At 55.0% G+C, this 15,877-nt stretch overlaps 2 protein-coding genes across 12 annotated transcripts in view; one reads left to right on the top strand and one right to left on the bottom strand.

Annotated features, from left to right (window-relative positions):
- SGF29 (SAGA complex associated factor 29) overlaps nucleotides 1-11,276 on the top strand; it is a 33,082-nt gene extending 21,806 nt beyond the window's left edge. For 6 of the 10 annotated variants that reach the window (XM_021088030.2, XM_021088031.2, XM_085017146.1 and 3 more), the window contains 8 exons: nucleotides 1,806-1,881; nucleotides 2,550-2,622; nucleotides 8,572-8,636; nucleotides 9,496-9,625; nucleotides 9,700-9,846; nucleotides 10,082-10,117; nucleotides 10,223-10,385; nucleotides 11,071-11,276. In XM_021088030.2, the coding sequence (XP_020943689.1) occupies nucleotides 1,806-1,881; nucleotides 2,550-2,622; nucleotides 8,572-8,636; nucleotides 9,496-9,625; nucleotides 9,700-9,846; nucleotides 10,082-10,117; nucleotides 10,223-10,385; nucleotides 11,071-11,187 (807 nt within the window). In that variant the 3' untranslated portion in view covers nucleotides 11,188-11,276. Of the gene's footprint in view, nucleotides 1-1,805; nucleotides 1,882-2,549; nucleotides 4,603-4,850; nucleotides 8,637-9,495; nucleotides 9,626-9,699; nucleotides 9,847-10,081; nucleotides 10,118-10,222; nucleotides 10,386-11,070 lie in introns of all 10 variants that reach the window. The other 4 variants (XM_085017147.1, XM_085017149.1, XM_085017148.1 and 1 more) reach the window with 4 other exon arrangements.
- Nucleotides 11,277-11,422: 146 nt separating this feature from the next.
- On the bottom strand, nucleotides 11,423-14,902 carry SULT1A3 (sulfotransferase family 1A member 3). Of its 2 annotated transcripts, none has more exon segments than NM_213765.1 (8): nucleotides 11,423-11,723; nucleotides 11,823-12,003; nucleotides 12,426-12,520; nucleotides 12,630-12,756; nucleotides 13,544-13,641; nucleotides 13,728-13,853; nucleotides 13,939-14,108; nucleotides 14,826-14,902. In NM_213765.1, coding segments are annotated over 7 exon segments (888 nt in total). In that variant the 5' UTR covers nucleotides 14,087-14,108; nucleotides 14,826-14,902; the 3' UTR covers nucleotides 11,423-11,610.
- Between the last annotated feature and the right edge of the window lie 975 nt (nucleotides 14,903-15,877).

Raw genomic sequence — 15,877 nt, 5'->3', positions numbered from 1 at the left:
ACTGTGCAGGGAAAGCAGATATCATGGGAGCTCTGTCTACTCTCTGCACAGTTTTTCTATAAACCTAAGACTGCTCTATAAATAGTTTGTTGGTTTTTTTTTTTCTTTTTAGGGCCGCATCCGTGGCATATGGAGGCTTCCAGGCTAGAGGTCCAATTGGAGCTGTAGCCATTGGCCTACGCCACAGCCACAGCAATGCCAAATCCAAGCCGTGTCTGACCTACTCCACAGCTCACGGCAACGCCAGATCCTTAACCCACTGAGTGAGGCCAGGGATTGAAGCTTCGTCCTCATGGATACTAGTTGGATTTGTTTCCACTGAGCCGCAATGGGAGCTCCAAGGGGTTTGTTTTGTTTTGTTTTATTCTGTTTTTTGGCCATGGCCTGCAGCAGCTTGAGTGGGATCTCCATTCCCAGACCGGGGATTAAACCCAGACTGCAGCAGTGAAAGTGCAAAGTCCTAACCACCAGAGAAACGGGGCACTACCAACAAATAGTTTATTAATAAGACTTTAAAAACAAAGAGGAAGTTCCCATTGTTGTGCGGCGGAAAAGAACCTGACTAGTATCCATGAGGACACGGGTTCGATCCCTGGCCTTTCTCAGTGGGTTGAGGATCCAGCGTTGCCATGAGCTGCAGTGTAGATCACAGATATGGCTCAGATCCCACATTGCTGTGGCTGTGGTATAGGCCGGCAGCTGTAGCTCTAATTTGACCCCTAGCCTGGGAACTTCCATATTGCCATGGGTGTTACAATGAAAAAAGATTAAAAGGTGTAGTTACAATTTCTTCCTTAAGAATCATCCCTGCTTCCTGCATCTTCATGTGCAGCCCTGGTCTGAGGCCCACTGATGTGGGGAAGAATTGTACCAGCATCCTTCCCCACCCCTGCTTCCCCAGATGAATTGATCATAGATACGGGTGTTAATTTCTAGACTCTCAAGTCTCTTTCATTAATCCAGTATCACACCATTTGACTACTGCAGCTTCGTGGTAAATTTTGAAGTTGAGAAATGTGAGTTCTCCAATGTTATTTGTGTTTTTCAAGATTGTTTTGGCTATTCTGGTTCACTTGAATTTCCCTATGAATTCTAGGATGAGCTTGTCAGTTTTTGCAGAGAGGTCAGCTGAAATTTTGATGGAGATTGCATTGAATCTATAGATCAATTTGTCTTTTTTGATAGGGGAGAGTCATTAAATGTATAACTTGGAGTTCCCTGGCGGATCAGCAGGTTAAATATAGGCCTTGTCCCTGCCATGGCTTGGGTTGCTGCTGTGGTGCAGGTTTGATCCCTGGCCTAGGAACTTCCACATACCATAGGTGCGACCAAAAAAATGAAAATAAAAAAACCCAGGAATTCCCGTCGTGACTCAGTGGTTAACAAATCTGACTGGGAACCATGAGATTGTGGGTTCGATCCCTGGCCTTGCTCAGTGGGTTAAGGATCCAGCGTTGCTGTAAGCTGTGGTGTAGGTCGCAGATGCAGCTTGGATCTGCTGTGGCTATGGCTGTGGCCAGCAGCTACAGCTCCAGTTGGACCCCTTGCCTGGGAACCTCCATATGCCGTGGGTGCAGCCCTGGAAGAGGAAAAAAAAAACTTAAGTATAACTTAAGCTTTAACTTCAATGCCTTTTTATTGCTCTTACATTAGTCAGAGGGGGAAATCCTTTTGAAATGATAGATTTGGAAGTTGGATTTACAAAGTGAGGGCCATATTTATGTGGCCTCTGGCCTGGGCTGCAGGGTAGTTGCCACAGCAGGATGAAGGATGTCCCTCATGTCCTCTTGACCTTGTCCTTGCAGGAAGAGCGTTCGAGGAGTGAACACAATTTAGTGAACATCCAGAAGACCCACGAGCGGATGCAGACAGAGAACAAGAGTGAGTAGCTGGGCTCAGGAGGGAAGGGGCCGGAGGAGGGTGTGTGGGCCGAGAAGGGGACCTGGCTGTCATTGTTGGCAAAAGGGACTTGTGCACGTATCTGCGTATCCACAGTGAACTGCTTCCTAGGCCTGAAGGACAGCTGTCCTGTAGGCTGGGTGACCTAAGATGACCCAGGAGACAGATGACAGACCACCTAGCACTAAGGAACCTTACAATCCCCCAGCCGTGGGGACTGGAAAGTCCTTGAAATGAAGTCCATCTTCGGGAAACCCCGCAGGGTACAGAGCACCCCAATTAGCTGTCCTTTTCTTGAGCTTCCCTCCCTGAGTGCCCTGCACATGCCCTGGGGTCAGGCTCCCAGCCTGGTGCTTTCCAACTCAGAGTAGCTTCGAGAATTGTTCTCTGTTTTCCCAAGTGCTGAGAAATGCTTTCTACATGTGTTGTACTCTGGCGCGGTTCGAACGCCCGCTCCCAGACGTAGGAAAAGGCGAACGCCACAGTGTCAGGTATCAGCCTCTGGGAGCACTTCTGAGCCAGCAAAGCTCATCTCTTGGCCCATGACCCCCGGGTGCCTCCCAAAGTCTGAATCTGTGGACTGGAATACAAGCCGCATTGCTTCCTGGCCCCCTCACCCACGCATCTTTCTCCCTGTGTTTATCCTGCAGTCTCTCCCTATTACCGGACAAAGCTGCGTGGCCTCTATACAACCGCCAAGGCCGACGCAGAGGCTGAGTGCAAGTGAGTACTGAGGACCATCCCACTGCCCTGCCATTGCCTCCCTGCCTCTCCCGGGCACTGGGCTGCAGGAGCCTGCAGGCCACAGCCCCCGCCCGCCTCTCCCCCCAGGGATCAGCAGATTCCGACACCCCAGCCTCTCTTTTAGGGCCCACCTTCCCTAGAGCCCAGCCTGACCCCTCTTCCCTGGCCCTGCTATTTTATAGATGGCAGAACAGCGTGGGTCAAATCCCAGTACTGCCATTCCTAGTCACACGACTTTGGGCAGTCACTTCAGCTGAGACTGTGGTTCCATCTTTGACATAGGGATAATAACTAATGACAGAATTATCAACGTAAAATGGGACAACGCATGTAAAGTGCCTGATACCAGTATTTTTTCATTTGACTATAACCTATGGTTATGCCTGGTGCTCTGCGGTCTCCATTTGGAGACACGAGGATAGTGGGGCTGCTGCCTTCAAGGGCAAGCAGCCCAGAAAGGAGAGACACCATAACAGTTATGGGACAGTGTGCTTGGTGGGCCAGCGGGGATGTGCTCCCTGGGCCCGGGGATCCGGGACTCCTACAGGGAGGAGGAGGAGGAACTTGAGCTGGGGTGGGGGGGCAGGTAAGTCGGTCCGGGCAGAGGACAGAGTGTGCTGGGGCCACAGAGGAGCAGCTGCCGGGCACGAGCATTTGGGGAATGAGAACTAGTCCTGTGCGGCTGCAGAGGGAGGGTGGGAGGCGGGGGGCCTCCGATACCTGACCTTTATCCTGGAGGCCTGGGTAGCCAGAGGCATAAGAGGAGGAGAGAGACCCCTGGCTGCTGCGTGGAGAGCAGACTAGGTTAGTGAGGATGCCAGGCAAGAGATGGAGATGAGGTGGCGCCGAGACAGTGGCAGTGGGAATGGAGAAGCGAGGGCAGGTTCGAGGGCAGTTTCTGAGGTCAATTCGGGGGACCATTAAGGAGAGAAGACGAAGATTCTAAGGTTTGTAGTTTGGACAGAGGGATCTAATGAGGCTCCCTATGCCGGCTTGAAGAGCAGAACAAAAGGCTCAGGCCGACCGGCAGGGAGGAGACACGGTGAATTCTGGTTGGAGGTGTTCCTTCTCACCTCTGCAGCCCACCCTTCGCCAGCCCTCTCTTCTCCCTGATTTGCGGGTTCCTCATGTGGCCATAGTCAGGCCCATTCCCACTAGCTGGACTGGAGTTTGGCTCTCACAGGTCAGAGTCCTCCACACTCATTTGAGAGGAAAAGGCAGGCTTTCCCTTCCCAGCTTCACTGCTGGCAGAGTGAGGCGGCTGCTTCTGCAACCAGTTGCTGTGGACTCTTCTCCAGCATTGACGTAACTCTGGTTGTTGCATTGCTACACTAAAGCTTGTTTCAGCTCTGCAGGTCCGTTACAGTTCTGCTGCCATTTCAGTTTTTCAGACTCTCAGACCTTAATTCAGACTCTTCATACCTTAATTCAGTAAACATTGAGTAAGGCATCCTCACCTCCAGATACCACGTTGGGGGCAGGAGAGCGGGTGAGGCAGATAAGATGCCACCCCTGCCCACAGGGAGCTCCTCGTCTGGGTGGGAGAACACAGTACTGTGTGTTCCTGTGGCACCGGCGCAGGTACTGCGTGACGCTTCCGCTCACCTTCTCAGTAGATGCATTAAACCCTCAGGAAACTCAAGAGGTGCCAAGAAGAACTATCCCGAGCCCTGAGATGCATTTGCCGTTCCTTCTGCCCTAAGCCCACAGCTGCCTCCCAGCTCCTGCTTTTGCAGAAAACAGAAAGGAACCCCTGTGTCTTCATTTAACAGTGATCTTTTTTGTTGGCAGCAGAGGTCAAAGGGAAACAGATCATAGACCTCACTTTCTGGGTCCCAGTGGGGAACTGGTAGCCATTCTGGGTGGAAGCAGTATATTTTCTTTCTTTCTTTCTTTCTTTCTTTTTTTTTTTTTTGTGCCATTTCTTGGGCCCCTCTCACGGCATATGGAGGTTTCCAGGCTAGAGGTCCAATCAGAGCTGTAGCCACCGGCCTATGCCAGAGGCACAGCCATGCAGGATCCGAACCGCATCTGCTACCTACACCACAGATCACAGCAACGCCGGATCCTTAACCCACTGCACAAGGCCGGGGATTGAACCCGCAGCTTGTGGTTCCTAGTCGGATTCGTTAACCACTGCGCTGCGAAGGAAACTCTTTTTTTTTTTTTTTTTTTTTTTTTAAGGGCCACACTTGTGGCATATGGAGGTTCCCAGGCTAGGGGTTGAATCGGAGCTACAGCTGCCAGCCTACACCACAGCCACAGCAGTGCAGGATTCTGCAACCTACACCACAGCTCACTGCAATGCTGGATCCCTAACCCACTAAGCAAGGCCAGGGATCCAACCTGCGTCCTCGTGAGTATTAGTCAGATACATTTCTGTTGAGCCATGACAGGAACTCCTGGCCACAGTCTTTAACAGCCTGTCTCAGCGTTCCAGTTAAGGAAGGTAGTTTGAGGGGTGGCTGAGCTAGTGCAGGCAGACTTCCGCTTGAACTTTGCGAGAGCCTGAATGTTTTATGGGCTAAAATGTCAAATGCCTGCAGGAGAGAGTAAACGCCTTATCACCTGGGCCATCTTTCTGAGCCAGTTGCTGGGCCCTGGTCAGCAGGCTGTTCACTGGCAGCCACCTGTGTCCCAGGTGTCGTTCCATGCTGCTGACCCGGGGTAGTGCTCTAGTTTTGACCCATCATGGGATGTGTCAGCTTGGAAGCCGGAGGAAGGTATTTCTCTCTCCTCACCCCTGACAGGGACCCACACACACACACAGACCTCTTAAAGGTGCACAGAGAGGCCATGTGCCCGAGAGGCTGACATCCACTAGCTTTGTTTTTGTTTTGTTTTAAGGACCACACCGCAGCATGTGGAGGTTCCCAGCTTAGGGGTCTAATGGGAGCTACAGCTGCTGGCCTACACCACAGCAACACTAGGTCAGAGCCCCATCTGCGACCTACACCACAGCTCGTGGCAATGCGGGATCCTCAACCCACTGAGCAGAGCCAGGGATCGAACCCGCAACCTCATGGATGGTAGATTCATTTCCGCTGAGCCACGACGGGACCACCTATCCTATTTCTTTTTAAAAGTTCACCCTCATCAAATATTTCCACCATGAACTGGTGTGCTGCGGTACTGGATGACTTTAAAGAGCCCACACTCTTTAGCCCCTAACTAATGGTCAAGGGGAGGTGCCAGTTTTCAGGGGAGGGGGGTTAAGGCTCAGGGTTTCGGCTGCATTCAAAGGAATGTCATTCAGAAAGTGGTCTTTGCTTGGCTGTCCCAGGTGAAGCAGACTTCCTGGGGTAGCACCAGCCCTGAGGGTTACAGCCGGGCTGGCAGGCTGCCTCTCAGAAGGCAGGGACCCCTGCTCTGCTGCAGGGTCATCCTGGATGACCTGAAGCATCTATGGCTCCAGATGGAGACATTTCAAAGAAAACTGCTCTTTAAACGGAAATGATCTTAAAACATTATTTCCTCGGATCTCTGTGGTGGAAGTGCAGAAACTTTAGGGAGTGAAATATTACATTCCTCTCCTAGAGATTCATATTCCAGTTAAAGTATTAAAGGCTCTGCCAAGTTCTGCAGTAACAATTTGTTTAGCTCAGTGGTTCACAGACTTACTGGCAGTAGAATACATTTGCACACCGGTTCTCAAGTCTGGCTGCATCCCAGAGGTTCTGATTTAATTGGGGTGGAGTTCAGGCCCTGGTATTGATTTAACCTTTTATTTGTCTTTTCTCTTTTTAGGGCTGTACCCAAGGCAATATGGAGGTTCTCAGGCTAGGGGTCCAGCCTATGCCACAGCCACAGCAACGCGGGATCTAAGCCACGTCTCTGACCTACACCACAGCTCACAGCAGCGCCAGATCCCCGACCCACTGAGCAAGGCCAGGGATTGAACCCACATCCTCATGGGTACTAGTTGGATTAGTGTCTGCTGCGCCACAACGGGAACTCCTTGATTTAACTTTTTATATAATTTCAGACTTAAATATAGTTTGCCGCCTTTGCTTTATCATTCTGTATGGCTATTCACAAATCTTTTTCTGAACCTTTTATGTTGCAGACATGAGGCATGATGCTGCTTGACCTCTAAATACATGTCAGCATTTCCTAAAAATGAGAACATTCTTAACCACAGTACATTTCTCAAAATCGGGAATTACGCTTGTATGCAACTATTAGCTAATCCACAGATCTTAACTCAGATTCATCACTGTCCACTGGTGACCCTTATAGCAAAAGAACATTTTTTTAGTGCAGATCAGCATTGAGTTTAGTGTTCATGTCTCTTTAGTCTGTTTCAACCTGGAACGGTTCCCAGGCTGTCTTCTTTCTTTTCTTTTCTTTTTTTTTTTTTTGCTCTTTTTAGGGCTGCACCGGTGGCACATGGAAGTTCCCATGCTAATGGTGGAATCAGAGCTGTAGCTGCCACGTTACACCACAGCCACAGCAACGCCAGATCTGAGCTGCGCGTGTGCAGCCTACACCCACAGCTCATGGCAACACGGAATCTCTAACCCACTGAGTGAGGCCAGGGATCAAACCCTCGTCCTCACGGATACTAGTCGGGTTTGTTAGCGCTGAGCCACGATGGGAACTCCATGTCTCTGGCTTTCATGACTTTGACGTTTTGCGATCATACGCCAGTGTAGAATGCCCCTCAGCTGGGTTTGTCTGATGTTTCCTCGGGATCAGAATCAGGTTTCACGCTTTTGGAGGTAATAGCACCAAGTGATACTGCCCTTGGCCAGTGTTGGAAGGCAGAGGACACTGCCGCGCTGGTTACGGTGAGCTCCTCCAGGTTCCTCCTGTGTCCAGTGATGGCTGTTTGCCGTTGTGTGATAAGTATCTCATGGGAGATGCTTTCATACTGTGTAAATATCCCATGTCACCATCCCAGACCCACTAGTTCTGGCCGAGAGCCACTGCATTAATGTCTTAGAGAACACAGCTTCGGACACGCTCCATGAAAGGATGTCCTCCAGACAGGCCCAGCAGCAACCATCAGACTTGCCCCCTGGCTTTTACTCCTCCTCTGCTTTCCTGGCTGCCTGCTCGCCCCGCGCCCCAGTGCCTCACCCACATCAGCCACGTGTCTCACACCAGCCGCGCTGAGCTTTGACACGTCAAGGCTACCGGGCAGGGTGTCCGTCCTCCTCGTGGTTTGCCCAGTTCCCTCTGCCAAGACTTCAGCCCGGTCTTCCGGCCTCTCCTGACAAGCCCACAGGAGTCACACACTCAGGGACTCCGTTCTGTGACGCTGTGGGGGGGTGTCCTCAGAGGTCTCTCTCCTCCTAAACCAAGGCCTTCAGAGCCATGTGGGCGGTTGTGACAGGCATGCCGGAGGGATGGGTGGGGGAATGAACAACCCAGGGTGGGTGCTCTGCTGCTTTTTGCTGGCGAAGTGGTCTAGGGGAGAGTCCCCGGGGTTTAAAGGATTGCGCCTTCTTCCCACCAGGATTTGGGGGCACTTCTGCCAGGTTGCTTAGGTCTCGGCCACTCTAAGCAAACTCCAGAAGTTTCCTGGGCTGCCGCCTTTCAGGGACAAGTTCCATCCACCCCTATTCCTGCCCTGGGCCCGGACCCCCCAGCCCTCTGGAGGGTCTCATCTTACATGTCCCGCTGGGGCAGACTGCACATTTTAACTTCTGTCCTCTGAACAAGACATTGCTCGAGGCTGCGGGTGCCCAGCAGCCCGTGTTCAGGATCTGGCAGGTGCGCTTGGGGAAGGCGGCGGCGGCTTTGCTTACCTCTCCGGGACCCTCCCTGTCTCGCCAGTGCTTTTAAGATTAAAAAAACACATGCTCAGGGTCTTCTAGTTTCCACGGCAGGGTTGGCGTGAGCTAGCCAGCCTGCTGCGAGGAGGAAAGGAAGTCTGCCTTGTGCTTCATCCAGACCTCTTCTCTCCCTTCTGCCCACCCTCAGCATCCTCCGGAAAGCCCTAGATAAGATTGCGGAAATCAAGTCTCTGTTGGAAGAGAGGCGGATTGGTGAGTTAGAGACGACAGAGCCGGCGGCGGCAGTGGAGTGAGGGGTCCTGAGAGCAGCAGTCGTGTCTCCCTAGGGGGGCCTGTAGCCCCAGCCCAGTGTGACGAGCCCGTGAACTTCTGACAGAAGCGCCCGGGGCAGCCTGGGCTGGGAGGATGGGCATCATCCGTGGTGCTCCCTGGGGACCACAGTGCCTTCTCTGCCCCCTCCTCGAGTGTGTTCCTCTCCTGCCACCTCCTCCCGATTCTTGCTGTGGTGAGAACCTGGGTGTCTTGAAGCCATTCCTCCAGGCCTGGCACTGGCTTCCAGGTCTGTCTGGCCACCTCGGCTTTCCCACCTCCCCTGCTCTGTCAGTGAACCCCCGGAGGGAGAGTCCTTTGCCCTTCAAAAGTGTTGTCACACGGCCAGCCGGGTTTGTCTGAAGTGGCCGGGTGTGTGCACTCGTGCCTGCGGAGGTCAGGAGTCCATCCACACGGGAGAGTTTTTTTAACTTTGTTGTTGAATTAAAATATACTTCATTTCTGTGTTCATATCGAAAAGAACACAATGAACGGAGAGCTCACTGCAGTTTTCACTTACTGAACTGACCCTCACCCAGAGCAGGAACTGGAACATGACCAGCTTCTCAGAACCCCAGCTTTTGCCCTCTCTAGTTCCTTCCCCTTCCAGGGCCGCCCTGGAGCTGGGTGGTCTCTCACCCTCAGGATCTAGCGGAAGAGGCGGGGCGCCACTTGGGCCCTTGCTTTGAACTTGGGCGGTGGGGCTTCAGGCTGAGCCCTGACAGCCCCATGCAGGCAGGCGAGGGTGGGCCCCCGGCGGCCCCCTGTCCCTGCCAGCTCAGGGCTCCCTTCCTCCCCACAGCGGCCAAGATCGCCGGCCTGTACAATGACTCGGAGCCCCCTCGGAAGACCATGCGCCGGGGGGTGTTGATGACCCTGCTGCAGCAGTCAGCCATGACCTTGCCCCTGTGGATCGGGAAGCCTGGTGACAAGTGAGGGCAGGACGGGGCGGGGTGGGAGGGCAGGCCGGCGAGCGGCCAGAACTAACATCTCATTGCACCCTTAGGCCCCCACCCCTCTGTGGGGCCATTCCAGCTTCTGGGGACTATGTGGCCAAACCTGGAGATAAGGTGGCTGCCCGAGTGAAGGCCGTGGACGGGGATGAGCAGTGGATCCTGGCCGAAGTGGTCAGTTACAGCCATGCCACCAACAAGTGAGTGGATGCCCAGCCCTGGGGCTGCTCTCCTGTCACCACACCCGCCGGGGCTGCCAATGGTACCCGTCTGCAGGGTGGGGGAAAGCTGCTTCCCCCGGGGGTCTGCAGGGATGGTGTGGGAGCAGCAGGCTCCCGGGCTCCTTCCCCTCCCAGCCGCCGCCTCCCCTTCCTGACGGCTTCCCGCCCGGCTGCACAGCTCCCTGCATCCTGCTTTCCTTTTGTTCACCCACAGGTATGAGGTAGATGACATTGACGAGGAAGGCAAAGAGTGAGTGTGCTGGCAGCGGGGTGCCCTGGAAGCCTGGGGGGCAGCCAGGCTGCTGGGATGGGGTCCCCACCTGGCCGGGGGCTGACCTAAGGCCTCGTCCCCTAGGAGACACACACTGAGCCGCCGGCGGATCATCCCACTGCCCCAGTGGAAGGCCAACCCGGAGACGGACCCCGAGGCCTTGTTCCAGAAGGAGCAGCTGGTGCTGGCCCTGTATCCCCAGACCACCTGCTTCTACCGTGCCCTGATCCACACACCCCCACAGCGGGTAAGGCGTCTCCCCCGGGTCCAGGAACTGGAACCGGCTGACCTGACTGGCCACAGGGTCATCTTCCCACTGCTTTCCCCCTCATCCTCCCTCACAGCCTCTCTGCCCTTTCTTTTCTGCTTGGTCCGCCCTGGGACTCCCTGGGGCAGCGCCAGCCCACCCCTCCTCTTTGCAGCCCCAACGGGACCTGACCCTTCCTGGTCCAAGCTCGCTTTTGTGTTGAGATGGGAAGGCCCAGGGCCTGGCTTGGGACCCTGGACCCTTTCCTTGGCTGACCTGCTCTCCCTGATGCTCTTGACCACGTTGGGATGCGCTGGTCACCCATCACCCAATGGCAATTTAAAGGCTGTTCTCCCCTCTTCCTCCAGGACCCCTGCCTGCTTTCCTCTAGATCGTTCTTGGTTCCTTTAACACAGGCTCCCCGCAAGACAGCGGACCCTCTAGCTGGCCTCGCCCGTTTAGGTCGAGAGTCTCCCTTCTCCCTGCTCCTCGTCCCCTGCCCGCGGCCCTTTGTTGCGAGGAAAGAGCTCGGTGGTAGCAGGGACCAGGTTCAAGCATCCAGACTTCTCCAGTGACAAGGATGGGAGAGGCTGGGGGCCCATACACCAAAGGTTCCTATCGGTCTAGGCTTGGGGAGCCTTGCCTGCAGGTCTCTGACGAGTCCGATGTCTGTCCCCGCCCACAGCCCCAGGATGACTATTCAGTCCTGTTTGAAGACACCTCCTATGCAGATGGTTACTCCCCCCCGCTCAATGTGGCCCAGCGGTACGTGGTGGCTTGTAAGGAGCCCAAGAAAAAGTGAAGCAGCCAGTCAGACTCTCAGTCGCCTGACACCCTAAATCGGGGGATGCAACACAAGATTCTGTGACCAAATAAATACTTTTCCTCGTGTCTCCCGGGGTTTACTTCTCCAGAACCCCTTCCCCTCCCCATACAGGGCGAGCTGCAGGCCTCTTGGGGGTCGGCCTCATTTGCTCCCAGCAGGCATTTACCCTTTTAGCTCAGGGTTGCTCTTTGCTTCCAATGAAGGCTCTCTATTGAACACACATCAGATTTGATTTATTCACCTTTTTGGGCCACAGCAACAGCATGCAGAAGTTTATAGGCCACACAGCAGTGACAACACATGATCTTTACCCCGCTGAGCCGCCAGGAAACTCCCAGATTTTATCCTTGAGGCTCCAGCCGGGCTTGCTTCACACCCCTCCTCCGTGAACGCCACCACTCACAGCTCCGAGCGGAAGCGGAGGTTACAGCCTGCCATCTTCTCAGCATAGTCGGCCTCAAAGCGCTCGTTCTGGGCCACTGTGAAGGTGCTTTTCCAATCTCCAGTGATGCCTGGGGAGGGGGCAAGGGTGGGGGGTAGGAGCGGGGTCTGGGCCACAGAGGAGGCCCCAAGTCCGGCTCCAGCTGCAGCCCTTGACCCGTGGCTCTCACCTTTCCTCATGAAGGCCGAGATGCTGTGGTCCAGGAGGTCGGAGGGGAGGGTGCGGTAGTTGGTCATGGCGTTGTTCTTCATCTCCTGGAAGGACGTGTGCTGGACGATGTCCTCCACCGTCTCCTCTGGCAGCGAGCGCCCCACAAACTCCAGGATCTTCTGAATCTCCCTCTTGGGGTTCTGGGACGGCAGAGGGGAGGCTTGTATTGCTCTCTGAGCCACCAGAAGGGACGCCCTGCTCTCGCCTTGTGGGGCTCTGGCCCCTTCTTCAACTTGGAGACCTCACACTGTGTTCCTTGGCTCTCTTTTTGCCTTCCACCCGTGACCCTTGAGTACAGATGGCTGGTTCCTTTGAAGTGAGAGGAGGCACAGTCCTCTTTCGTAACTGAAGCAAGGGCGGTAAACAGCTTCTGGGGCCTGCTCGTGTTGCTGACTCAGTGCTGGGAGAGAAGTGGGGGGGCGGGGCTGGGGGCGCTCAGTCCTGCGCAGGGAATCCAGGACTGGTCTGGGGGAGGGCACGCTGGGAGGGCCTTGGCACGTCGCCACCAGGTTTCTGCCTCCCTACGTGTGTCATGGCAGGACCCAGAAGCAGGGCTGCTCACCTCCTTCATGTCCTCGTAGAAGAGATAGAGGACAGGGTGGGTGTGACGCAGCTCCCACCACTCCTGCACGTGCTGGTACCAGGACCCGTAGGACACTGGGGAAAAGCCAGGGGACGTGGACACAGGGGTGGGCATTTGTTTCAGCTGGTGCCTTACCCCCCCCCCTGGCTCCGCCCCCACCCCTTCCTCCAAAGTCAGCCCCACCTTCTCCGGCCATGAAGTCTTCCAGGAAGCTGTCCCACGTGCCAGGGTTAGGGTGCACTTTGGCCATACGGTAGAAGTGGTAATAGGAGACGGCCACGTCCTTTGCGTTGCGGGCGACGTAGACCACCTGGAGGGGCAGAGGACCCCCGCCCCCGGCACTGTAACCACGCGGCGTGCCAGGCGTCCCACCCTTCACAGCATCCCTCCAAGGGAGAAGGGGGCCTAAGGCGGTCTTACTGTCGACCTGCAGTGTGGGCGCCACTGAGCTGGGACTGGAACCCTGCTCTGATGCTGCAGTCTGGAACTGTGGTTGTTTTTTTTTTTTTTTTTTTTTTTTTTTTTTTTTTTTTTTTTTGTCTTTTGTCTTTTTTGTTGTTGTTGTTCCTATTTCTTGGGCCGCTCCCGCGGCATATGGAGGTTCCCAGGCTAGGGGTCGAATCGGAGCTGTAGCCACCGGCCTACGCCAGAGCCACAGCAACGCCGGATCCGAGCCGCGTCTGCAACCTACACCACATAGCTCACGGCAACGCCGGATCCTTAACCCACTGAGCAAGGGCAGGGACTGAACCCGCAACCTCATGGTTCCTAGTCGGATTCGTTAACCACTACGCCACGACAGGAACTCCTGGAACCGTGTTTTATACTAATCTAATCCCCTCAGTGCTGCTCTGCCCAGGTTTGGAACAAGGCTGGCGGAATTCTCCCAGCCCCTCCTCCACAGGCCCCTGAGCACCCAGACTCTGCGCACAGGAGTCTCAACTTCGTGGGTCATCTGACCACCCCCACCCCAACCAAAGCATCAGGCCGGTGCCCCCAGTTAACATGAGACCAGGCTGGAGGAAGTGAGGAGATCTTTCCAGAAGGCAGGGCCACAGCTGGGATGACCCCAGCAGCCTCCTTCCTCTGCCATTCACCTTGACCTTCTGGTCCAGCAGAGTCTGGGGTAGCAGGGCCAGGGGCAAGTGTGTCTTGAGGAGCCGTGGGGCTGGTGTATCTTTCAGCAGCTCAAAACCTAGGCCACAGGTAGGAAGAAGTCTGCTGAGCTGGAGCCCCACCCTGTCCTGCCTCCCTCCACTCTGCTTGCTCCCAGCCACATACCTGTGGGACACCCGGGGATTTTGAACTCAAGGAAGGGCACCCGCACAAAGATGGGGGCTCTCTGACACTTCTGCAGGTCACCACCCTGGTAGATTAGGTCCAGGATCTCGCTCACCCAGGTGGTACCTGGAGAGGGAGGGAAATGGGAGGTGAGCAGGACTGAGGTGGGGTTTGCAGTCCAGGAGAAGGGGGGGGTGCCCTCATCACCTACCAGATTTGGGATAGGTGCTGATCAGCACGTCATCGGGCCAAGCTTGGAAACTCTCCAGTGGCCCCAGTGCCTCTGCAAAGTACTTGATGAGAGGGACCCCCTTCACGTACTCCAGTGGCGGGCGGTAGGTGTCCTGGACCGGCTCCATGCTGCGAGCTCACTCTCCTCCCCTGTACAACATCCCAACAGTGCCTTTTACTGAATGCTCGCTTCAGGGTGAGGAAAGTGAGGCCGAGGGAGCCCAACCAAGCCTTGCGCGCACTCACGGAGCTAGGGAGTGATATGGTGGGATTCAAAGCCAGGTTCAGTGCTCAGGCAGTGGCTCAAGACTGGCTGCATTTTTATTTACCTGCAGGGCTTTTAAAATCCCAAATCAACTAAATCATTCTGTGGGGATAGGCCCACATACCAGTTTTGTGGCAGCTCTCCGGGGGTGCTCCAGTGTGCACTTGAAAAAAATCACTACTCCAGGGCCTGCCTGTCTCAGCCCCCAGCTTTCTCTGACCAAGCTTTTTCTGACCTGCTTTGGCTCCAGGCCTCCTTGCTGTCCCCTCCTTGAACTCCTGGGCCCCTGGGAATTTTGGGTAGAAAATTCCCAAAGGCCAGCTGGGGCTTTGACCCTGCTTGCCCAGCCTCCCACCCCAGCTTGGAGAGAAACAGCCAGTTGAGTAACAGCTTGTTTAGGGGGCCACAGTCAATGAGCCAAACTGGTGACTCAGCGGAGGGAGAGGGGAGGGGGATTCAGGCCGGGCTGGAGTCATCAGATGGAGCAGGCAATCCACCATCCACAGGGAAAGAGCCGGAGCAGACAGGATGGAAGCCAGAGGGGAGCCCGCAGCGCCAGGTGAGGGAGACCCAGCCCAGCCCACCCCCGAGCTAGCTCTCACCTGCCCTCTCTGGATCCTGGCCTTGTGACACCTCTGTGTCCTGTGGCTTAGAGTGGGGTATGGTGTGGTCACTGCACAACTGATCTCTGAGCCGAAGCTTTTATGGGTCCAAAGTGGGAGGGCTCTGGAGCCACAATGGGATGTGGCTGTCATCCAGGAAGGAAAGGGTGGAGTTTGGGGGGGGGCGGGGCCCCTCTGCTACTCTCCTCAGCCCCAGCAGGAACCAAGTTTAGCCGGGCCTGAAAACCCAAGATGTGTGTTTACTATGTAGAAAATAGAAGACCAAAACAAGACAGCGGGCACAGTAGTTTTGTGTTTTGGTGTTTTGACCAGCCCTCTAAACTCCAGGCCCGCAAGGGGAGTGTCAAGACAGCTTGCTTTTTTTTTTTCTTTTTGCTTTTTAGGGCCGCATCCACCCTATGGAGGTTCCCAGGCTAGGGGTCCAATCAGAGCTGTAGTTGCCAGCCTACGTCACAGCCCCAGTCTCAGCAACATGGGATCCAAACTACATCTGTGACCTACACTACAGCTCACAGCAATGCTGGATCCTTAACCCACTGAGTGAGGCCAGGGATGGAACCCGCAACCTCATGGTTCCTAATCGGTTTTGTTTCTGCTGCGCCAATACAGGAACTCCAAAAGACACCTTTTTCTAACGGACCCCGTCTAGAAAGGGCAGAGGATTGGAGGGGAAAGGTAAGATGCTCAGCCTCTTGTTGGCTCCAGGCCAGCCTTGAAGATGCCAAGGGTTCAGGCCAAAGGCAGCCCAAGAATATCTGGCTCTGACCACAGGCCGGTCCAAAGGGATGTGCATAGGCAGGGTGATGGGCCGGGGGCAGAGCCCAGCAGGGGAGGCTCTTTTTGAGGCAGCATAGGATAGAAAAGAGCCAGAAGGGAGTTCCTGTCGTGGCTTAGTGGTTAATGAACCCGACAAGAAACCATGAGGTTTCGGGTTTGATCCCTGGCCACGCTCAGTGGGTTAAGGATCTGGTGTTGCCGTGAGCTTTGGTGTAGTTCGCAGACGCAGTGTGGATCCCGTGATGCTGTGGCTG

The sequence above is a fragment of the Sus scrofa genome, chromosome 3, assembly GCF_054392235.1.
Source record: "Sus scrofa isolate SSC_HxYL_T2T_F1_AM1 chromosome 3, Sscrofa_HxYL_maternal_Yorkshire_Landrace_v2.0, whole genome shotgun sequence".
NCBI classification, from domain to species: domain Eukaryota; kingdom Metazoa; phylum Chordata; class Mammalia; order Artiodactyla; family Suidae; genus Sus; species Sus scrofa.
Note: the sequence above shows the minus strand (reverse complement) of the source record. Positions and strands in the feature narration are given on the sequence as shown.